The sequence below is a fragment of the Ylistrum balloti genome, unplaced genomic scaffold (genome assembly GCF_031769215.1).
Source record: "Ylistrum balloti isolate Yb309-2 unplaced genomic scaffold, AGI_CSIRO_Ybal_v1 Utg370110, whole genome shotgun sequence".
Lineage (NCBI taxonomy): Eukaryota > Metazoa > Mollusca > Bivalvia > Pectinida > Pectinidae > Ylistrum > Ylistrum balloti.
The window spans coordinates 540706-567096 of NW_026782132.1; the positions used below are offsets into that span (position 1 = coordinate 540706).

Below are 26391 nucleotides of genomic sequence, written 5' to 3' on the forward strand. Positions count from 1 at the left end.
ATCTTGTATTAATGTGTAATGATTATGCTGTAGGGCAAATATTATTGTATAAATCATAAATTAGTCATTCATAATCCCTGTAAGTTTTCAGTCAAGGATTTAGTAAAAGTTTCTGTATGTAAGGTATAGTGAGTTATTGTGTCTGGAAATGTCAGTAGATGGCCTTGTTTATGGAGGGTCGGTACTTTAATCTAATGAAATGAAATGAATCTCTGCCAATCCATTCAGCCTGGGCTTATACTACCTGTCTCGCCTTACCTAGAAAACTTCACCTGTTAAACAGATTATTTAAAATTATCATAACACACTAATTAAGCAACATGAAAGGAAGGATATTGTCATCTCTCTGTAATGTATAGAAAATTAATATATTTAATAGAAACTGAAATGATATATCATGTATGGTTTCATGTGCACATTTGTGTGAGGTAAATTAGTGATGAACATTGATCTATAATAATTGTATGATTTTTTGTGTCTGATACAACAGATCCATGTATCAAAACCGACATTAGACAGGTATACTTCATATTATGTATTTATGTCCTACAAATGCTAATATTCAGTGTACATCCCATTTTAATTTATGCATGGATTTTAAAATGTCAGATGTGTGTACCTGTTGGAGAAGATTAGTTGTAATAAGATCAGGGGTAAGCTGTTGATGAGTCAGAAATCCTGCCACATTACTGGACTTTGATTACGAACAATTGATGAAATGTTGGGTGATTGGAATGTGGTTAGTACACCTGTGATCTTTTCCACCTGTCTATAGGGGACTATCAGTTTCCACCTGTAAAGGTTGTACATTCAAATATAACATATGGTAGAGAATGACAAACACTATGAAAATTCATAGCGAAAAAGGATATGGTAAGGGATACTGAAAAAATAAGGAATGAATGGAAATAATTTCACAGATGTAGTCATAATTTGTGTCTAGAAGCGATACAATATTATCCAGGCTATAGTATAGAACCATTATCAATTTCATCTGAGAATTTCTTTCTTGTTTTGTTTAAAATAAAAAAGTGAAAAAAAATAATTTTCTTTTGTTTACCCAAAAACCCGTATCAATATCCTAGAAGTGTATTTCTTATTGAAAACTAAGCAAATTGATAGGTTTATAGTAACACGCCAAACATTTCATGTTTGGAAGTGTGAGACTAGAAAAACCTCCCAGGGAGATGTGCTCATTAAATGTTTTGTGGATGGTTTTCGTTGTGATTATAGGCTGTTTAACTTCAGATCAGAGGAGGTCACATAGTGTCGTTACTTGTCCTTAGGTGGCTAATTCATTCTCGGCTATAATACAGAGATGTCATTTAGCACTCAATTAACCTTAGATATTTACAATAATCCATTCCAGTTCGGACAGAACCATTCACATTTCACTTGAGCATTCTCTTTGTCAGCTATAATATTATCAAAGTGAGTTTTGAATGAACCAATGAAATTGCTGGTGTTAGTTTTACTCTTTTTTTACTTCATTTGACAGTAAAACGATCTTTAATTGATTTTAATTTTGATAAAGATCGGAATTTGATTATGATAGAAATGGAATTTTGCTGTTGTATCTAATAACAATGTAACAATGAGTCAACGTCCATCCATTCTGGCTCCTTGTTGTATACCAGTACTCAATACACAGGAATCACAAAAAAAAAAAAAAACATTCCTGTACTCTTTACCTATCTCATGTTAATAGCCTTGCTTTGTTCAGGTTTCAGCCCTCATTTTAGTGTATAGATGTGACAGGTCCTTTGATAAGAATTCTCATATTATGAAAGTCTAAAATTAGTAGAGATTTTCAGATAAGTGTCGTTTTCCAGGTCATCTTTTGTTATCGAGTCATTGTTAGGTGATTCGGGACTAATTAAAAACCTTTAGAAATGGCCTCATTTTAATCTTCATAGTTTTTGTGTTGTCACTCTTTTAAATGTTTATGACAGAAAATGTTTTTTTGAAATGATTCCCGCAAGTATCAAAGATATTATAACAACATCTGGTGCCGTACTATAACAGGTATAAATGTTTAATTATCTTATGTCATACAAATGTAGCTGTCTTTCTTCTTGTAGATTTCATATGAGGATAGAACAAAACAATAAAGGTGTGTAGATACCACAGTGTTTGACCCATATCATTTCTGTACATTTTCATTTGAAGGAGGATGGATTCTGAGGACTTAATTAAAAACAAAGGCTTTATTGTGTTAAGATGTAGGTGAAATTTTTATTATTGTTTACAGATGTGCTGATAATCACCTGCACAATATCATCAATCAGACATTGCTTTGGCTACATGCTGGACATAGCAGTGTATTGGAGGTGGAGAGTGTTGTTCTGCTATCTCCTATATTATGTTTATACACGCCCATACATCACTTATGTAATGGACTATTATATTTTCTCAAGGTGTTTCATGTTGACAGGGGGCGGGGTAGAAACTTCCACTCCTAGAACGTACAGACTTTGCTGTAGACGTGAGACTATGCTTTCTCCAACATTTTGGGCATGCCAGCACCCTGTCCTCTAGGATACAAGCATATTCCCACTAATGAGTTGGATCCCAGAGGAGATAGAGCTGGGTCTCCACCAAACATCTGCTCCCTCTGGCAGACATTGGTGTCCTTGTTAGTGGTGCATGTGCCACGCGGGATGCATTTAACTTCAATATTGCAGTGACATGGCGCCTTTAGGTACATCTGCTTTACTGATAAGTAAATATTCATGATGTTTTTTTTGGAACCAAATTGGTGATTGGTTCCAAATGACATTTCATTTACTTGGCATATGAGCGGTATTTCACTTCTAAACATTTTGTTTTTATATCATTGTGTAATGTAATTTGCTGTTGTAGTATAATCCTACAGCCCTATACAGGGAAGAATTTAGGGGATGGTTATATATGGTACAGGTCAGATCTCCTAACATGTTTTGGCCATTTCTCTGGTGGAGATCATTAGAATACCTATTCACACTAGACAGGTGTGGGAGATGGACAATGGTGTACCAGCTCTTTGCGGTCCTTACAGCTTGATTGACACAAGTTGAAGGATGTTTTGTACAGTTTCTGTGTTCTATATATAAAATTCTATCTCTTTGTTCTTTCTTCCATACTATAGATCTAATGGAATAAAAATGATCGATAAAAAACAGAAAGAAGTTGCATGTATTGTGTCTTTAGATGCTGTCAAGTTAACAATGCTACCAGTATATGGCCAGACTGACCAGTGGTCATCCTGTGGCCAGCCAATACACCTGTGTCTACTCCAAGTGATGATTACCTTTACTCATTCTCATTTATAACAACCAGGTCATTTGTACATATGTACATGATTCTCACCTGATAGGTGAAAATGGTGGACAGTATTGTTTGGTACTGCAGCCAAGACTATCTGTCACCTGTCCTCATTGTAACTACTGCGGCCAGGTAAAAACCAGCACTTATTGCTGCCTCATTATCATGTGTGACCCTTTAATCACAAGTTGATGGTAAATTAATGGAGTATGTTTGAAGTGTGCTGTGTATTGTCTATGGTAGCCTCATAGAGTTGATACATGTGGTCACAGTGACTGGGACAGGGACCATTAATAAGCTTTTATCTGTCTCAAACACTTATATAGCAAAATAGTATTGTATATACAAAACAAAAGCATAATTTATATATTCAGAACTTTTTTGTCAGTAACACACAAATTCCTTTTCACTTTCATCAAAATTAGATGTAAATACAAAAAACCTATTGCTATTAACGTGATGATGAACTTCAGTATTTATTTCGGTTGATTCCATTTTGATTTCAGTTTCTGAATTTAAAATTGATTTCAATAATGCCACATTTAACTCAGTACTAGAATCTGAATTGTTTATTATCATTATAATATCAAATAGTTAACATTTATAAAATACAATTATCGCCATTTTTGGAGAAGGTTTACTCATTAAACAGTGATTAATTTTGATTATAGATTACATAATGCTAGTCTATATATCCAAAAACACTCATATATGATTTCGAAGATGATAAAATTCCAATATTTTTATCCATAACTTAGAAAAAAAATCATCCAATATTCATTGGTCAGTTTGAAGATAATAAGGCTGTAGTAGTCACAAATTGAATCTTGGTATAAAAGTGGTCAGTTTCCAGCTTTATAGTGTAACAAACCAATTGTTCGGCCATCTGGTTGTTGTCAGAACAAATTGAGTTAAGTTGAGTTTATATTCATGAGCTTGCTGGGAGGATGAATTCATCAATCAGTTTCTGACAATCTGTCCAGTAAGATGTCACATCTGTACACTTAGTTTTACAAACCAAGGTTGCCCTAATGTCCAGAACCTTAACTTTTGACTACCAATCTTAAATTGACCAGCTTTACCAAATGTCTTGTTGGATACAAAAATCTGACATTGAAAAATCTGACCACTGAGTGGAAAGAGATGTGTGTTTATATATCTGAAGCAGAGACAGAAGCCAAACTCTTGTTTATTTACTAAATGTTTAGCTTGGCATGAGGTTTGTGAGAGGAGGGTTTTCAATATTCCTAGCTACATATAAATCTCTAAAGAACACATGTGTTATTGATGAAAGTTATATCTGTATCAAGTTGTACCCAAGTTTGTTAGGGACTTAAAGATTATGTTTAGGAACTTGTAGGTATATTGAGTTGTTGATTATTTAACACGATGCAGGTGTGAGGAGGAGGGATGCAGTGTTGACTGGTGGGATTTCCTGTCCAATAGAATAACGACCCTGATGTAATAACTTCCACATTTAGCTTCTCATCAGTGGTATAATATTGATATGTCAGGACCAGAGTTCTAGATACCTACACTTATGATGATAATATCGTAAGAAATGTTGGCACCAATTAATCTTTATTCCTTCTGGCTTTTAGACATGATTGGTAAAGACTCTGATGTTTATATCAAGGAATTAACGAATAAGACTGATTTAGAAGTTAAAATGTTTAGTTTATAAGACTACTGAAAATACCATTCAGTCATGTGGTAGGCTTTACTCTCCATATAAGGAATTCAAAGTATTCTCGGTAGATTGATTAAATGTACTTCATACATTCCACACCTGTAATAATCCTGAAAATTAATTCCCAACCAAAATAGTTTTATTGGTGTTTTCTGATTTATTTAGGATTCAATAGCACGAGGCACGGCCTTACATATAAAGGTGATGTTCATGCATGTATGAACATTTCCAAAAATTTATAGAAATTAGATGTAATTGTATGGTGTATACCAATACAGATATGATCAGAAAGGATTGTCCAGTTAGTTGTACATACTTACTATGTTAGTCATATACACTGACCACACAACCTGTTGACCATGTATCAGGGACCCTAGGGTGTCCTGTGCTGGATTAGGAGAAAACAATACACAGTCCTCAGAACTGACCAGAACGGTACAAAGGATCCAGCACGCCCCTACAATAGATCTAGCATTCAACAGGCTGGTCAAGCACCACTTGGTTACACATTCAATGTAATCCCCCAGGAGAATGTGTATGTATTACTGTAGAGTGGGCAGTGTCAGGCTACAAAACATTTGTTGTAATTACAGATTGGGGAAGAGAAAGGCTGCTATATCCCCTCCAGTCTGTTTGTATTAATGGAAATTAAATGATAGGTTTCACTATGGCACAACCCCTTATTAAGGCCCATTAAGTGTAAAGCTAACATATGTCCAAGTATGATATCCTGTTTCATTTTGCTTTGAAATATATTGGATTGTAGTCTTTTCACTCATTGAAATTTTTGTCTCCAGAATACTGTTGTGTGTCTCTGATCTAGTATCCCTATTTTACATCCCTGATCTGATATCCCTGTTTTATGTCCATGATCTGGTATCCTTGTTTTAAGTCCCTGATCTAGTATCCCTGCTTTATGTCCTCAATCTAGTATCCCTGTCTTACGTCCCTGATCATGGCCATCTTTTATCTGTCCGTAAAGCAGTCCTTATTTTATTTATCATGTCCCTTTTTTTATTTAATCTCAGAATCTGATCTTATTTTACTGTCTAACCGTGACCCTTTATTATTTAATCTCTGAATGTGTTCTTATTTTACTGTCTTACCGTGACCCTTTATTATTTAGTCTCTGAATCTGTTCTTATTTTACTATCTTACTATGACCCTTTATTATTTAATCTCTGAATGTGTCCTTATTTTACTGTCTTACCGTGACCCTTTATTATATAATCTCTGAATTTGTTCTTATTTTACTGTCTTACCGTGACCCTTTATTATATATCTCTGAAAATGTCGTTACTTTTCTCAGACTGGCTTATTTCCAAATTCTGTGATCCTGTTTTGTCCTGTGCCTTGATTCACCGGTTGAATATTTTAGTCAGCTAAATAAAACTTTTTATGTTAAGTAATCTCTATATTTATAGGCTGCTGGGAACTAATTATTGAGATCTTTATCTTATGGTACTAAATACAGAACACAATGGTAGAGTATTGAGATGTTTATCTCAAACTATTATATATAGAACACAAAATGATAGGTCAGGTTTTACTGTAGCACACTTAGTTATGTAATTCAGGAACGAATACCTGCCAAAGACCTACTGAATGTATTCAGCACTGCTTTCTTAATGTCCAAGGTTTGTTACATTACAGGTTAACAATAGGTGGATCTGGAATGGGTTGCAAGAACACAAAATTTGGACTTCAATAAACTAGCTTTTGCTTTTAAAAAGATGGACTATCATTGTACTGATGGACATTATGTCACCAAATTATCATTATACAGGTGCTTGATGTGTATAGATTGTAGAGTATGATTTTAGGTTTTATATATACAGCTGTATTTATATATCGTGTGATAAATACAGGTTATTGAATAGGTGCTATTAGTTGTTAGTATTTTGATGTGTTTTTATTTCATTAAATTTTTGTTTTAATGGATGTTTTATGGTGTAAGATATCATTTTCTTTATTTCATTTCAATGTATAGTTTTATATTCAGTAAAAATATCCTAATATAGTATAACTAGTGTTTAGAGTTTTTCAACATCAAGATCAGAAGGTTTTTTATCTGTTTTACCTGTGACATCACCTGAAATCCCATCAGTGAGAGAAATAAAAAATGTCAGGGAATTTTGTCAGGTAGGTATTGTGATATTACATTACACTGAAATGACTACCTGTCCACCTTTAGGGACTGAATTAACAGGGTCGCTAAGTGTATAACTCCTACTTGTCTCGAGATGGCTACCCAATTTTGTGATTGGTTGCTCCTTGGAATCAGAATTTTGTTTTTTAACCAAGTGTGCAAGATGTGGTGGAATGATAGATGATTTCTCATCTTAATTAGAATAAGTCAAGTTCAGATGTAAGATGTAAGTAATATCATTGGTTAATTGATATAGATCCTTCACCTATCAAATGAAAGGATACAATCGTGTTGATAAATCAGACCAGGTTAATACTTGTATACATGTAATGGTGCCTACAACACAGGCCCATCAAATATTTAAAACCAGAAGTTGTAGTTCCCGTTTGGAGAAAAGAACAATGCTGGCCAAGCCTGTGTAGAACTGGCGTATAAAATTGAGTTAAATTGGGCGAGGACTAAAATGTAAGCTGGTTGTATTAATAGTGAATCAATTTTTATACTTCACAAAAAAGAAGGAAAAAACACTGATAGCATGACGGACACAAGTTCTCCTTAAAACACTGTTTTACAGAGTTAATCATCTAGAACCATTTTATAGGTCCCCTGGTGTACACTGTCTTTATGGGGCAGACCAATGTTTTAACAGAGAGGTTACACTTACTGGTATCTTGACTTGAATGTATTATCAGAACTTTCCTTCAGGTTGTGTTATAAGGACTTTCATTCTATTCACTTTTGTAGGTTGAACTCAGAATTGATTTAAATGAATACTAGTTTGGTGAAGTCTTTGTGGATAAGATATTGAAAAGAACATTTGTCAATTTTTTTTATTTCTTTTTATCATTACTCTTAACTTTGTAGATTTGGTATTTATGGAAATTATTCTTTTGAATGTTTTATTGCTGTGTGGATAGATTTCTGTGTGTCATGTATGATACTGTTGACTTATAAACATGTTCAGTGATATTCTGGACTTCAAACACCAATAATCCATATGCACTTAGGGAACACCAGTGATAATGCTTTCAACCTTATATAGGCATAAGTGTTCAGGTATGTGCTTCAGTGTTAGTAAGTGATAATCTGTTGAAGTGTTTGTCGATCTGTACAGGAGGCCTAGGAGAGTACACCTTTAGTTCTATTGACTCAGCACCAGCAATTGGGACATTTTTACACCATTTCATATTATAATTGATGAGAGAATATGAAGCCTCTTTTGACTTGTGAATTGCTACTATTCAATGAATCTACCCAATAGCACACCATACAGGTTTCCTGTACAGTTGAATCATGTTTTGCCGTTCAATATTGACACAAGTCTTTAAATAGCATGAGTATTGGGGAGCTGTGCTGTCACTGTGGTAGTAATTGAGATCAGCCCACACCTACAGGTATTAAGTTCAGGTCTACTCTGAAGACTATGGACTCTTCTGACATTTACACCAAGCTTGGGGATTGTGACACCTGAAAAATTAACACCTCCTTACATAAAATTTGTTATATGCAATAAAATCTTATCATGTTTGTGTAATATTGAAAATAAACAGCAATCCATTTCATACAGAAACATCTTGAAAATGCTATTAAAATTTGTAAATGTTAAACATCAAGCTAACTAGGACCAGAAGTTATTGGCCTTCGACTGCCTGAATCGAGGCTATGGTTGTTGATAAATGACCAATAGAAATCTGATCAACTTGGGAACTTATCACAGAGAAAACTGTACAATAGGCTAGTCTATCTTGGGGTCATGTATCCACAGATAATAAACATCACACCTGATAGGGGAGATAACTGAATGTCAATCAATGACCAGGATCAAACGGCACTATGGGCAAAATTTGGCTCAGAAATGGACTTTGTCAAAGGTTGTAGATTTATCGAGGTGAATATTTTAGTTGATCATAAATATTCTCCTTACATTTAACAAAATAAGATAAAAAAAAATGTAGGTATATTGAACTCATTTCATACAAACAACTTTTGATTGTTCATTAAATGTCAGCTGTTGTCATCACTGGATAGTCAACAACAAAACAGATTCTACAGTGACTCATTTTATCTTTCTAGTTTACAAGTCGCGAGGGAAAAAAATCTGTTCATCTTGAAAATTTTGGAGATATGACCATTGAGGAAGAAACCTAAGTTTTCTAAAACAGGAAATAATGCTTCCTACATACAAAAAAACCCCTGTAAATCACAAAAATATTTGATGTCATTTTTGAGGCATTCAGAATCAGATATCTGTATTTATATCTAAGGACAAAACGAAGAGACCATGATATAGCCACCCATTATCACCATTTACTAAGAAGACTCCTGGCTGATGGGGTCCTTTTGCTGAGGCAGTGCTGTGTTGCTGCTGGGAAAGCTCCCCTAGGACTGGAACATGTTGGGAACAGTCGGCTGGAGAGAAAGAGTTTATGGATGAAATAAAGATTACTTAGCACTTGAATCAATTTAAAACAAAAATGTTTACATTCTACTAGGGTTGAATTTCAGGAGAAGAATTTCCTATTTGTGAAGAACATACCGATTTTATTATCAATGGATAAGTCCGGGTGTTTTGGCAGGCTGTCGGAATGTTGTAGTGTATGAGTGTGATGATGTCTTCTGACAATGTAACACATAACATATATCTACCACAATGCCCTCTCCTCGTCAGACTTACTCTACAATGAAGGTTATGTTGATCTGATCATTTCAAGATGCAGCTGAAACAGCTCCAAACAATCTGATTTAAATTCTGTCACTAATTGGTCAGTAATTCAGTGTAAACTGTCAACATTTTATTGCAGTGTTAAAACTGAAATTATTCTCATTCAATCATAAAAAGCTTTCTAGTTTTCATTTTCTTCACTTCACATCGGAACACGTGTTTGGGATCTCAAGTTCAACATGCTGTATCAATTACATAGGATTTCTGCACAATACCCAGCTCTGTAAGCCAGAGGCAGTTAAGTGCAGTCGAGGACAGATTTATTTCCATTTCTTGGCTGTGTTAATGTATGTTTTCAGCGAGAGAATATACTATGCTGTGTAATACACGGTTGATCTTTTCTTTCTGATGCATTTTCTTTGTATTTTGGTTATGTTTATACAACTCACAGGTTTTGAAGGTTGTTTAAAAGACATCTATTGCATCCCCTCAATCCGATGAATGCCATGATAAAAAAACTCGTGAAACACGCTTGCCAGTAATTGTCTGTATTAAATTTGGTCGGGACTACAATTTTTTTAATATAAGAAGGAAGACTTTTTAATTGGATATCGTTTAGAACCTGACTTTATTGAATGGTGCCTGGACACCATGGTACACGATTTCCCACAATGCATTTTCAGGGTTATTATATCTGTTCAAATCAAATCATTGTGAGGATGTGAATATACTGCTATAAATTATACCAACACTAAAGTAAATTGGACCTGTGATGATTGATGACTTCGTGTACCAGACACTGTGACATTTGAAGCTCATATGAAATTTAAAATTTTCATATCTTATCCTATGTAGAAAAGAAATGAAGTTTAAATCACCAGTGTCAGAAATAGGTAATATCTAAAACAACAACCGAAAGCTTTTGTCAAATTAATAACCAATCTAGCTGCCATGTTTGTGTAGTTTTAAAAGTCCTGGGAATTACGTTACACATACCTGGTAGTGCTGAAGTACTGGATGTGTACCAGTAATGCTCTTATTCGGACAGCAAACTGATATTTCAAAATACAGCTGGCAGATTAATAAATGATCACTCTTAAATGGTAGACATTGTTACTGTAGTGGAGGACAACAAGAGATGAAAACAATATACCTGGATAACATAGTGGAGGACAACAAGAGAGAGACAACATACCTGGATATTTTAGTTTATGACAAGAAAAGATGGATAACATAATTTGATTATATGATGTAGACAACACGGAGAAATGGACAAAATAACCTGGATAATATAGTGGTCACCAATAAGAGAGGGACAACAGACCTTATAATAGTGGACAAGTGTGGAGACAAGAAAAACAATCAAAAATAACAAATCGAGAATGACAGGTAGTTTATTGAATCCAATTAGGATTGGGACTGTGATGGAGGGAGTCATTTATGTGTTGTAGTCATCTGATGTGGTCTCCAAATGATGATGGAAGTGGTCATCATTTTGTCTGGGAAAGATTGATATTTCTGACTGGCTAGGCCCCTGATGTATTGATTCTGTGTTATTTGGATGGACAGGATGATGGGATGACACATGTCTCTACAATTTTACATCTCTATCCCATGGCACAGACCAGGGTCAGAAGTCAATGTCTGTGACAACCACTCAAACATGATTGGAACCGGTCAAGTGGAAGACATATTTGGTCTTTAATCAGAACAGTTGATTGAACACACTTCCTTAGTCCAATTATCTGGATATTTCTCAATCTGTGGTTATATTTCTAACTTAACAAATTGGATCTGCAGTCATACTCAAAGGGGAGATCACTCTTTATTTATTTTCGTTGCTAGTTGATGACCTGTAAATCATGGCTTTGACATCCTGATTACTGTTCACTTTCTCATTAGAGTCCAAAATCTGATTATTACTGGTGATTGTAACAAATTGTCAGGATTTGCTGATCTATAATTCACTTATACAGTTGGATTAAATAAGAATTGTATAAATGAATGAATGACAAGTATATTTAATAAAACCTTTTTTCTGTTTGATATATTGGTATTTAAAGTAGATATCCATTACAAAAACTTTGTGTTACTGATGCATTATTAAGTATACCAGTGATATGTTAATTGGACTAGTCTGTGAAACCATGCTGTGGGGGTCAGGAACTTGTCGGGGACTAGTCTGGTCCCTACACACTTGCTACAGATGTGATTATATAGACAGATTTTATCAGGTTGTGTAAGTTGTCAGCAGATTTGTCTATACTCCTGTAAAATTCATCATGGGTATCTCACTACACTGGCTACTGATCCATACTCCCTCATCTCCACTCCTTCTCCAGGGACCATATCATCTATAATTGATAGCATTAGATCAGTCTAGGATTGTAACTCTATTGTTTCTTTATTAATTCATATATCACACTTCTTATCTTACAATATTATCACGAGATGATTAAATTTAGGTGCTTGTTAAAAAAAAGGAATGACCCAGTTTGTGGCAAGAATTTTCATACTTCTTTATAACATTGGTATGATTCTGTTGTTATTTCATTAATTGAGGTTGTATACGTTTCAGAATTAATTTCATTCAAACAGTGGAATGAGATTTATTTCTGAAGTTCTAATCATGTGGAGGTAGATTATACACTTGAGATCTAAGCTTTAAGCTTCGGTAGGCCTTTGTGGTAAATTAAAGGAAAACATTTAGTGTTGATTTGAATGGCTATCTTTAGATCTACACTATATATTCTGGATTCTATTTGATATCTGGAAGGAGAAATCTGACTTAGGATCACACAAAACACGCTTCATAATTCTTATTAAAGACATACTACTACAGATACTTTGATAATATCAGAAGTTCAGAGTGATGATTAAGGGTGCTGGATAAGATGGGACAACACAATGTTACATCAGGATAAATGTCCTCAGGATATAGGATTCATCTGTCTGTATCAGGATAGAACAAGATTATTTCTATAAAATTTTAATCACTTAATGATACCTCCAAAATAAAGCTGGTTGTTTGGAGTCTGGTGTTTATAGCGTTAGGTGTTCAGTGAGGGTTGGTTGGGAGTATATATATTCACAAGGTGAGGTGAAATAAGACCACTAGATTTAACTGTGTCTTGTTACCTCTGGTAATATATACTAGACACGATGGCCGACCAACCTTGTACAAACAAACTGCTGTCCAATTACCTATTCACCGGGTTTTATCATCAGAGATCCATTTCTGCCTTCTTTTCTACCTTCATTTCTTTGGGGAGGAGTCGACCATTTTTTGTGAAATATTTAGGACTATGATTGCAATCATGATGTTTGCTTTGTGTGACTAAAAAAGATATTGTTGTTGGGACAATGCTTACCTAATTCTGACATAGAAAGATATAATCATGCTTCCAGAGAAAACAGTGAAAAGGAATTTTTGCTATATTTAAACTCGCTGTAGTATTATTTTCTTCCTGCGATGAATGTGATTTGTTTGTATAGGAGTTCAGAATAGGTAAAAGATTTCTCTTTGAGATTCAAAATCTGTTTTGTTCATTATTCACCCATAATTCTTATCCTTGAAATATTTTGTCAGCTATACATTGGTTTGCAATGAATATATTTCTGTAAAAAAAATGGTAAAAGAACTGATACAGGCTATTGATCATTTTTTAAAATTTTTGTTATAAACTTGTTTAATTGAAAAATATCTATGAATTGAACAACTACCTGATTAAAGATTGTAATGAATCGGTACATAAAATCTGCAATATGATGAGAGTGATGTCCCTTGTTGGGAACACTTAAAAAATTATGAGAACCATGCCAGCTAATAAACTATGAAAACACAGGTATTTTATTGAAATATATGTGTTTACTGTACAAACTATATTGCTAAGTGATCATCATAATTGTCTGACCTTTTAGCCAGTGAAGGTCAGTCATAGGTGACAACATGTTGTACATATATGCATGTCGCCAACATAAAAAAAATTCTTCCCTGTAAAACACTTGTTATCTGACATATTTATACTGTATAAACATAGACTTGTGTATATCATTCTGAATTTCTTTCGTCAGCAGTTTATTACAATACTCAGCCACTAGGTATTGCAGCAGTAAAAGCACACTGTTAAACTGTCATAATTATTGTAAAATACACTTGATAACGGAACATTTTAACACTTCCCTGTGAAAATGATCCAAGAGAGAGGAATGTATTAAGATAGTGTATTATTATGTAGGAGGGTTGAATTGGAACAGTCTAGATAAAATGGTAGAAGTTTGGACAAGAATACTGACAGATAAGGTTACATAACATCGGAGAAGTTTTATGGAAGGTTTGATAAAGCTCTACAGAACAGTGAAAGGTTTATCTATAGCAGCTGATGCCAGGTCATTGAACTGTTGCCAGGAGACAACAACTTTCTTATCTCCCCGTTTAGAGATTTCATATTTCACTTTTGGCGTTTTAAGTGTAGAAAGTAAAAGTTGTTTCACTTTAAAGTTAAGTCAAATCAGCATTTCTCTTTGTTTTATACCAATAAGTATGTTGATTCATGTTGGGATTTTTTCAATAATGATTAACAGAGATCATAATAAATAGTACAGATAATTTATGTACGACTGTGCATGTTGTGTATAAAGATAAAATTACAGTGGCTTATATATATAAAGTAAAACTTGTGCGGCACTGTTGTGTGATAGAGTGGGTATACATACCACTGAAAAGGATTCCTTTGTCGGTCTGTCTTTCAATTACCTTAGTGTTTGTTTATCCTTATCTCTTGATTGCCAATAAATCAGGTAAAACCATCCTTTATTATCCCAAATTCTTGGTAAGTGGATCAAACGTTTGTATTATCTTGCAATGTTCTCCATTTTAACTTACAGGTCAGTAAATGGATTAAGTTTCCACAACATAGATTTGATAAGTAAATAAATGGAATCTGATTGGATATGGAATTCAATGTCGATGTCTCCATCTACATGACAAAAAGAGGTAGTCACTGTTAACTGTTCAATGCTAAATTCCTTTTAAAACCGATTGTATATTGACATACAAGACATTTTATGTTTACTGGGAACCAAATTATCTAGCATGAACATGGTGTTGACAACTGTTCTGTAAATATTGCATATGTACATGATTCAGTAAATATGTGATTGAGAACACCTTGACAGAACTCTCTAAGAGCATGTGTGACCTGCAAGTAACAGTTGGTCAGCACCTTTTGGTCATGACTAGACAATTTGACACCTGTCGATAACAAATGTATTTACCATAATAATGTCCTGAGGTGTTGTAAAGTTTAACTGGTGAGAAAGGAATATATTTAAGAAGTGGTTGATATGTTTCCTATGTAAAGTTTAGTAATTGTGATAGAAAAACAGGTTTTTTTTATGGATGCCTTATACAGGGAACACTATTGATAGTATTTACAAAGGGGGAACATTTAGTATAATGAATATGGTAACGTGTACAGTGCCTGGCATTGGTCCAGTGATCAGACTTTGGCTGTTAGTGTTAATTCATGGCCACTTGTTAGCAGATTATATCTACCTGGAGAGGTATAATCCTCCCAAACTTAATCCGCACGAAAGCAACACCTTTCATGTCAAAGTTTGTGACAAGGTAAAAACTTGTCCAATACCTGTGACTTTATAGCCCAAATCATGAGCATTCATCAAACAACAAAGGATTGAAATACCTATTAATGTAATGTTTGATAAAATCGGAGCATTTTGTAAAATCATGTCAAGCACCTCTACAGTAACAAATCTACCCTGCTGTTGAGTTGTATAAACAAAAATTAGGATGTAATATGGTATTGTGTATGGCGTCTACTGATCGAATCGGAACAGTCTTGGTTATAAGAATGTTATTTTTGGAACGGTGGTAATTTTTAGGATGGGTAGTCAAACAATACATATCTCGGCTTTGAATGACAATGGAAATTTATACGCCTACAACGTAGCAAAGTTTCGACATTTAAAATCAAATAATGGCCCTTGTGGTTGGGATATATTGTTGATGCTGTTGATAGAAATACGTCTGTAGGTTCTATCAACAAACATTTTACTTAGTAAATGCTTTGTATTTGTCGTTGGTAAAGGTTGTCTTGTTAAAACAGTGTGGTAAAATTTAAAGTCTTCTCATTAAAAGAAGGGAAGTTTCCTAACAAAACCTGTCAAAAATTTTATGATCTAAAGAAATTTTTACTAGCTGTAGATAAGAATGTAAGTTTTAGTTTCTAATCTCACTAGTCCTGACCTTGTTTTCTGGCTAAGGTGGTTGTGGAGACAAAACGAAATATAAAATTTGTGTGTTTAGCATTGATGTAAATTGATATAAAGTGTTTGATAATACAAGGTCCCCAGAGATATTAAACGGTATAGTGAAGTTCTGTTGCAGATGATAAAAAACCAGAGAGTTTTTAATTTGTAAAGGTATTCTCTGGGTGCTCTTTACACACATCACTTAATTCTAATGGAACATTGGTGTCACACATTTCATTCCAAACATGTGATTTTGGCATAAAATTTTGAAGGCCTGTCACATTTCTGAAAAGTGATAAATGTCAGACATTGTTGCTATCTCCCGTGGGGTTCTATCATTTTGTATCTATATTGGACCAGCTCGGTGTTTCTCCAGAACTTGGCTAATTTCAGATGATAAATGGTTTGAGCTTTTTATGTGTCTGTAATTACAGCATCGTTGGATATAAATTAGTGATAGTAAATAACCTTAGGTGTGAAGTATTCATTACTTCATAACTTGGAAAATTAGGTACTTCAATCTCATAATCCAGAAAATTTCAAATTCTATATTTTTTGTTAATGTTTTTTGTACACACTCAAATACTTCATAATTTATATTGGTACATGTATGTTAATTAGAATAGATACACAAACTTTACAAAGAGTATCAAGTTTTCATTTTATCCTTTGATGAAATCTGAAAACTATTTTTAGCCAAGTCTAAAGTACACAGCCGGAGGAAACACCTGACAAAGACAAGTACTAATATATCTTTATTTTGTCTCACAGGAACTTGTTTGATAATGAATGGTGCATTTATGTTAATCACCGGCTCTTATGCTTCAATCTTAGTCAAAAGTATACACAGATGTATTGGGTTCCTTTCTTTTTCAAACTGGTCGGTAAATCTTTTGTATGAAAATGTTTCTGTCTGTTTTGACATTTGTAAACTTAACTTTCCAGCTGTTGTGAAAATATTGATTGTTGTGTAACTAGGAGATTGAAAAAAGTATAAATATGTCCTTGACCTCAATCTGATATTACTAATTAGAATACTTTAGTTTAATTAATACATCATCATTATTGTCAGGTGAAAATTTAATTTTTCATTGTAATATATTAACTTGGTAAAGAATGCCTCTTTGATTAAGACAGTAGAAAGGTCTCGGGTTCAAACCAATTCATAATCTTCAGCAAATAATTCAAAGTCATTGTAATCTTGAGGACGTCATGTCGTGTGATGTGTTTGTCAGTGAGGTGAAGGTGCGTTAATGGTTTATAACAGTGTGTAACTGTACCTTTCATACATCAAAACCACAAACTTGCTTTGATATGGGCAGGATCAGCGAGGTGACATCTTCCAGGTTGTCTTACCTACGTGGCTGATAGACCGTAGAATCTAATAGAACCCGCTATTTGCATCATATGTTTTTATAGACATGATCTGATGGAAGTGTAAAAGTTTGATAGAAAGTGATGATGTTTATTCTTCCATTAAGTAATGACAATTCACGAATACCGATCTGCTTGGCTGACCTTTACGACATGGCTGATATCACATGGTTGAGAACAAACCTATTCTGTTGAAAATGTTGGATCGAGAATGTTAGATCTAACCGTAGATGTGTTTAAAAGTGACTTCAAACATGAATCTTAGTACATCTGTATTATTAAGAAAACAAGGAAACAACTAGGATCAAGTTGAATCTTTCATATTTAATAAACTCTGTATACAACACCTTCGATGGAATTTAAATTATACTCATTGCCATATACAAATCACAAGGATTGTGACCAGCTGTCCCAATTCAGGAATGGGGATGTATGTGTAAACTTAATGTGTACAGTCAAATTGTCATTTATAAAGATAACATTTTACAGACTAGCATATTATTACATCATTTCAAAATTTTGATTTCCAATGGGACAATATGTTATTGTGTAACACTGTCAAGACTGATCCAATGTCATGGCTGGAAATAGGGGATTATCTCCCCTAATAAAGGGTTTGGGTGTCGGGGTTAGGTTGTGGACGGGAAGGTCAGAGCCACAAGCTTTATTGGGATTATGTTGACTGATCTAAGGATATTCATTGTTTGTAACTTTCCTGTAAACAAACAAAATCCAGCTTAAAAATGACACTATAAGTCCATTTACTGGTCTCAGTACTATGTAGGAAGATAATTTTCATTGCGTGAGAATTTACCTACATGTGTATATACGTTTGATAACAGTCGTGTTCTGGTGACCTTGAATTCACAAATTACTCTCATCATAATATACTTGATTTTCAATTTGAATCAATGAATAACATATGTAAAGGACATTATTATTTTAAATACATAAGAATTTTCCTTTTTTTTTGAAAGTTGTCTTGACATTTTATCAAGTTAACAAAAGTACAGGTAGCGTCCTTGCTGTTACGACAGTAAGTGATTTTCTAGTGATATTGTATTTCATTACATTCATTTAAGATCACACATTTTTTCAAAGGTCAAATGATTGAGAGGTGATTTATGGGGACATAACCCTTAAATTGGAAATTGTATCTGGTAAGAAGGGTTTTTGTTTAGTCCGCTATCAGACATAGTTTATTGTGAGCTAGGGTTTCACATGGAATGGAGTTCTCACCTCCCATTGTTGTCCTGGAGTCCCACCTACACCAGGGGTTGTGGTGTGACACTAGGGTACAATACTGGGCGATCTCACCAGGGGACGATACCTTGTGATCTACTGATTAGCATTTGTTTCTGTGTTACAGAAATTTACATACAACAAATATACCTGTCTGAAAATCCAAACTACGTCATATAATACCTGTGATTTATGATCGGTCATTAAAACCTAGAGAAAAATCAATTTTCTACAATCTTATTGTATTTTCTGTAATAAATTACATAATGGATTTAGTGTATATACCTAGATAGACAGGTAATGGGATTGGACATTTTGTGAAATTTCAATCTGTTGTGTACCTCTTGGAAAACACCTGCAGGTGACAAATTCATGTTTCCTATTCAATTAAGTAACACTAAACTTTCGTGCACGAAACAATCAGTGACCTGTAGGTTGGGAAAGTTCTAGTGTAAGGATGATTTGACATAATACTTTTGCAAAATGCTTGCCACAAATGTTCTCACGATCCTAGACTTACCCAAGTCCATGCATACTTATTGATTTAGAAGATTACTTAAAGAATTTATTATTTTTCCAATTTTTCTTAGGAAGCGATGATGTTCCATTTGACTTCCACTTTCTTGAAAATACTATGGTGTTTTTGTGTAGAAGTAATATAGCTTAAAAAATTCACCACATACTTTTTACCATGCATCATTGATGGTAAGACAAAATTCATCATGTTTACCAAAAGGTTGAGAACTTTTTCTCACTTTTGTAGGTCATGTGATTGTAAATTGTCCATCAGTAACACTGCTAATGCTACTGTTTTATTTTACAGGTGACAATCTCTGTAACTGACATCAATGACACCCCTCCCAAGTTCAGCCGTTCAGAGTATAGAGTGTCTGTATTAGAAAGTTTACCTGTGGGCCAGGAGGTGACTCGTGTGAATGTAACAGACCAGGACCTCAATGGTCAAGTCACCCTCAGTATCACTGCTGGTAATATTGGAAACCAATTCAGGATCAGTCAGACAGGTATGTAGATGACAACTAAATAACTGGTGCTTTTTCTCATAGTTCACATTCTCCTGAAATAAACTTGCCAGATCAAAGTAAAATTTGTTAGACAACATAACATAATTAACAGATTCATATGTAATGTTATAATATAACCAAGGGATGGTAGAAGCAGACTATTCAAAATTGTGCAAATATTACAATTGGACTGTCTTGATATGGAAGTTATAGCCTCATAAATGATGCAGCTTGGCAGGTATCGAAACGTCTTTATTGTATTTGTATCCTGTGTGTTGTAGGAGTTGTGACTCTAGCTGACAGACTTGACCGTGAAACTCGTGATGTCTACGACCTCACCCTCAATGCTTCGGATGGCATCAACATCTCGCAAAGTATTGTTACCATCATTGTCACTGATGTCAATGATGACATACCATCCTTTAACAGCGCCCTCTATACGTTTGACCTTCCGGAGGACATGGCACCACACACCACCATTGGAAGGGTTGATGCCACTGACAATGACCTTGGGGTCAATGGACAGGTCAGCTACACCCTGTTGTCCCAGTTTGGGGGTGACATGTTTGACCTTGATCCAAACCAAGGCACGTTCACCCTCAGGAACCAGCTTGACTTTGAACAAGTAAGTACTGAAATGGCAAGATGATCTACTCTACTTTCTTTACAGTGTGACCTGTTGTTGGTTCATCAATAACAGTCCAATGACAGAAGTAACACTACTACTATTAGGATGGTAGTCCTACAGACAATATGCAGATAGTCCTGCTAGAGTTAGGCAGTTAGTCCTACAGAAGATGGGTAGGTAGCCCTTACTAGAGTTAGGCAGGTAGGCCGAGAGAATACAGGCAAGTATTGTTACAAAAGTTAGGCAGGTAGTCCTACTAGAGGAGGGTAGACCTACAAGAATTATTTATACAGGTGGTTCTGTGGGAGTTAGGCATAGAGTCCTGGAGAAGATAGGCAGGTAGTCCTGTTAGAGTTTGGCAGGGTCCTACAAACAGGAGTTAGGCAGGTAGTGACAGGGTTAGGCAGGTCAGAAGGAACATTAGTACACACACTAAATTCCACAAACATTGTTTTGAAAATACTCCAAACCATGATAAGGTGTGTTTATGATTCATGATCGTTTACATTTATGTGTAACAGAACTCTTGTATGTATATACTCTTAAAATTTGAATGTAGGAAATATTTCATTTTTGTGAGAGCAGTCACCTGTTGACAAGATTATTGTTAGACATGTCATGTTTGACAGCTTTAGTTTAGACAGGAAATACTGCTATTATTGTCAGTACATTGTGTTTTCTTTCACAGACTAAGTATGTTTATTACACACCACAGAACAATCAGTGGTGGACCATAACTACACTGGCTGCCAGCCCCTAAGTTTTTACAAAGAATTGCTCTTCTTAAATCTTACATTAGCTTATCTCCCCCTACTTTGAAACTAGAATCAGACATACCTGAGAGACCAAAAGGATAAAGCTCAATTTTATCTATAATTTTGATATTCTATAGACAGGGACCAGTCATTTTTTGTGACTTTATAAAACATTTTGTGTGACCTTATAAAACATTTTGTGTGACCTTATAAAACATTTTTTGTGACTTTATAAAACATTTTGTGTGACCTTATAAAACATTTTGTGTGACCTTATAAAACATTTTTTGTGACCTTATAGGACATTTTTTGTGACTTTATAAAACATTTTGTGTGACCTTATAAAACATTTTGTGTGACCTTATAAAACATTTTTTGTGACCTTATAGGACATTTTTTGTGACTTTATAAAACATTTTGTGTGACCTTATAAAACATTTTGTGTGACCTTATAAAACATTTTTTGTGACCTTATAAGACATTTTTTGTGACCCTTTATGTTTTCTGTGATAACATTTATTGTATCTAATTTTATAGGATAGTCAAGTCACAACAAACCTTTGTTGATGTGATTTACATTTCTGGTTTAGTAACAAGTCTCAACTTATCAAAAACCTGTATCATAAAAAAATTCCATTTGGTCTCTTTATGAATAATAAACTAATGTGGAATTAAAAAGTGTGCATACTTTGAATCAAGAGACTCACAAATGTTCATTCTTTATAGGTATCACTGTACAGTGTATGTTATCACTGACATTGTCGCAAAATAGTTTGTCGTACATAGAGGGACACAATAGTTCAGTCGTTAAAGCATTGTATCGTTTGATGGCCCCTACCTGTGGCTATGTGTTTTGTTGGAAGCTGAGAAATTGACTGGTCTAGTCAAGCATGATTTATCTTAACTGTTCTTGCTCTTCATCGAATGTGATGGGCCTCTGGTATGTTGTTCATTGAGGTATATAGCCACCAGGTACAGCTTGAAAATGACCCTGACACTTCAGAGGTTGATACACCCAGCAAACAAATAATTGAAGCATCGATTGTACATTATTTTAGAATCATCGATTGTACATTATTTTAGAATCAAGGAAACTCATTTATTTTTTTTCAGCCACAACTTTCAGTTTCTTTGTTGAAGTTTTGACTTTCTAAGATTCAACATTTCCTGATTAAAAAGTAAAAAAAAATTGTTTTTAATGTGTGCATTGTGTTTAGAGCTTTTTCTTTGTGTCTCAAAAAGTTTTCAATTTCATTTACCTTGGCCTTATAAAACTGGACAGAAAAGTCTAAATATTTCTGAAAAATTGAACTCCACAGTTTATAACAAGATAATGACACACATTGACCGTTTCTTCTTGTTTCAGATGCAGTTATACATTCTAACAGTAGAAGCTCGTGACCATGGTGACCCGTCTTTATCCAGTACTGTGTCTGTATTTATGAATGTCAAGGACATCAATGATAATTCTCCAACCTTCGACCCTGCATCATTTAGTACTAAAATTCTAGAGAATATCACCGTGGATTCTAGCATCATCACTGTGTCTGCATCGGACAGTGATTCTGGTAAGTAATCCAATCCTTTACTAAACCTTGATGTCAAATTTTATGAATTGTTGAAAACTTTTTGAAAAAAAAGAGGAGTTCCATGGATGGATGCTTTCTGTGGAAGTTTTAGAAATTCTTTCAGTCCTTTGAACATTGAAGAATGACTGACCAGTTTACCTTAATTAAGGTTGTGGTCTGTGATTAGGGTTACATGGAGACATCTGTTTGACCATTGAGTAGTGAAATGAAGATGTATGTACAAATAAGAGCTGTATCCCTATTGGGTATTACGTTTGTGATTTATGGCTGGAGTTGTTTCTAATGTTTAATGTGGCAGCAGGCAACACAAAGCTTTGTGAGTGAACAGGCATGCTTGGGATTGTGTTAGCTCTGCAGTGGGCTTTCAAGTCTGTTATTATCTCCCCAGTAAATTCAGATAAATACATGCCCGTCAGACATTTCTTAAATGATTTATATGACATGCACCCATCATGTACCCACATACTCAGATCACCATGAAATATCTGATAATGATTATGCATATCTGTAAATGAAGATTGCTTGGAATGATGTTGTTGGAAATGTAAGATGGGGACTTTTACAAAAATTCATGCAAATTTAATGAAACCCCAGTGTTAAAAAATGTCTTGTCAGATTAATTTTTAGCCTTGTCACGATGATTTTTTATTTTTAATGATAGTTTAGGATTGTTGTGTAATTCTGACTGATGCTGATTCAACATTCTTGATTTGTGCATAAGTCACATGAGCAGCATGTATTTCACCATCACAATGATGCACAATTAAACACTGAATTAACATATGACAGTGTTTTGGTAACAGCACTGTTCTGGTCTTTTGGAGCCCCGATTTCATCGCCGATAAGCCAAACCAATTACCTTCCATTACATTTTATTTATCAAAACATGAAATTTCGGTGACAGAACTTTTGTCCTCGAGAGAATTTTTCATATTGATATGTAAAACACCTTTACAGAGATGTAGATATTGGAGTAGAGTGCATTATAAGCCCTTTCTTAAATGACTAGCTGCTGTTAGAGGCATTGTATACTGTATTGCAGATGTTGTTCATTTTATCATCTGTAGGTTAATAACATTTTTTTTTGGTTATTAATGACAACCCACGAAGTCTGATGGGTAAAATAAAAAAAAAAAAATTTGACAAGTAATACAGAATTCTTTATACATGTAAGTAAAAGTTGATAAAATCATGAAATTATAGATATTGATTGGCGCGTAATGGTTGACATAATTATTGCTATTGTCATATATATATATGCAGGTATATATATTACAGTGTTGTTTTATTTTGTAAAATATATCTGAAAATTATTTGTAAAAGCAAATATGAATGTTTATCACTTTATGTGGTGTAATCGAGCCATGAAATAAATGTTTTTGTTTGATGCACCAGCTTTTTAAGTCGAGTCAGGATTTCTGTGTTTATGGCATTGGTTGGGAAGCCACAATTTCTATGTCTTTGGCATCAGTAGGCCACAGTTTGTGAATTTCCGGCATTACTCTGTGAATTTGAGACTATAATACAAGGGGAACTCCTGAATCACACACCATATGACAAAGGCCTTAATGTACTTACAAGTTGTTGAAAAGGTAAATGATATGTAACACTTACTGGATTGAAAACTCAGACCACTTAACTGTAACCAGAGTCGAACTCTTCTCTGTCTGTAAGGTATAAAACAGTCGTCGAGATTTATCAGGAAAATCAAATAACTGAATACTTTCCATTGTAGTGTAAGTGGCATGTTGATGGAACTCCTTTAGTCAATTCCTTCTTAAATTTGTGTAATTTATAGGTTTTTTATGCATATTTGTTTGACATACTAAAGTTATGCTAGATATTGGGAAAGAGCTTTGAGCATTTCTGTTTGGTGTCATGTTTGTTTTGGTTGGGTTTTGGCTACATATGCAGCATGGTATAACAGAGATGGTAAACTGAACAGCAGACAAATGGTTTGATAATTTTCTGCCCAATTTGTGTGTATGTGTGTTGAGTGGTAAGTGTTGGAGCAGAGTCCTTCGTGTGGGATATCTCAATTAGTTTCTCTGACTGCAGTGCTTTGTAGATAACTAATCACCTCCTGTCCCCAGCTACGTTAGGCATGACATCATAGCCAAACAAAGTTTGTAGCAATGTACTGGAAAATCTTACTAATGAAAAACATTAGGAACTACTCAAAACTTTCTCAGGTTTCATAGAATATTTTGTTATTTGGAAAATGGTCTTGGAGCTTTAACTGCTAAAGAGATTAAAAAATTGTGGTCTCCAGTACATGAAACTTTAATTGATTAATATATTAATAAAAGTAACGTCCCTAAGAATGTTTTAACCATAATAAAAAGTGACAAGAAAATTATAACATATATCGTCACATGTGAAAATTGTTTTCAGACACCTAGAAAAATGTGAACCATTCCTGTTTGGTTTAGCAGATTACCAGTCAGTCTGTAGGCAGATTAATGGTGATCAGACAATCAGGAATTTGCTGATGAAGATATTTATTAAAGAAATGGTGAAACATGCTTATAAATTCTCATGTAGCAAACAGAGAGACTTTAAATCCATGACAGCACAATAAGGCACAAATTAGATTTAAACCTTTAAGCTGGGAACATTTCATTTCAATTAGAAATTTTGGTGACGTTTTGTTTTAAGGCTGTTAACTAATGGGATGTGTCTGGTCGGATACAAAGCCTATAAACCTTACACTTGTCTTTACCGAGACCATTACATCTCAATCTATTATATGCTAATACCAACCTATATGAAGTCTGAAGACAGTTTTTAAAGACTGACTATTAATCGTGGATCTTTAGAGATCTAATTTGTGTTAAAATAGGAAGGGGTTACATGAATGATCTCTATAGTGTGACCCAAGCATCACCCTGAGCCGGTCACATCTGCCTGTCCTACTGCTAATTCAGCCGATGCACCGGAACACAGACTGTTGTATCTGTCAAGAACAAGTCAGCCAGGAAATTGAGAGAAAAATCAATCAGAGAGCAAATGTATTTATAATAGACCTTCTCAGGACACCCATTACTGTCATTTAGTTCAATTTGGAGGAAACTTCATTCATTAAGTGAACATCTCTATGTCTATTGCCTTAATCCAACTTGCAAATCTTCACCAGTTCTGATGAGCATTTGGTCTGATTGGGGAAATTGAATTTTGGGGGTGAGCGAGTTCATTGTTTGTGTTATCATGGTTATTAGTCCACCAAGTGATATTATGGGGTGGTGATGAGATATTTGGGCTAAGATGAACCATTCCTGCCGATCTCACAGTAAAATTAGGGCACTTGCTAGGCACCCTTATCTGTATGTGATAAAACAAACAGAAAGCAATGGCCGAGACGATTGATTTGTGGGCGAGTAGATTGGCCAAGCTGTGAACCTGATGGGAAGAACTCCCTGTCCAGGGTAGTCCATCAGTATTAGTGGTGTAAGAATGGCCAGCTCTTCTGATGGATAGCCTGCGATCCGTTTTAATGATGTTGACTCCGTTCTGATATGTCTAATGGACCTCATTTGCAGGTTGATTGTTCTTTAAAAGTGATAATAAGGCATTCGTCTCAAAATATTGTCTTTGTGGTCCTTGCTAGATATTGGACTCCTGAAATGATCTATAGAAAGTGACAGAAAAAGCTCAGATGTCAATGATTGTGTATGTTTGTATTACTATTTCATTCTTTACTTCAA

The 26391-nt window shown here is 34.5% G+C and overlaps 1 protein-coding gene across 1 annotated transcript in view; it reads left to right on the forward strand.

Moving 5' to 3' along the window:
- Window positions 1-26391, forward strand: part of LOC132550189 (cadherin-related tumor suppressor-like) — a 75941-nt gene that overhangs the window by 19727 nt on the left and 29823 nt on the right. The window contains exons 2-4 of the mRNA XM_060214220.1: window positions 19517-19715; window positions 19997-20340; window positions 22465-22666. Coding sequence (XP_060070203.1) covers window positions 19517-19715; window positions 19997-20340; window positions 22465-22666 — 745 coding nt within the window. The remainder of the gene's footprint in view (window positions 1-19516; window positions 19716-19996; window positions 20341-22464; window positions 22667-26391) is intronic.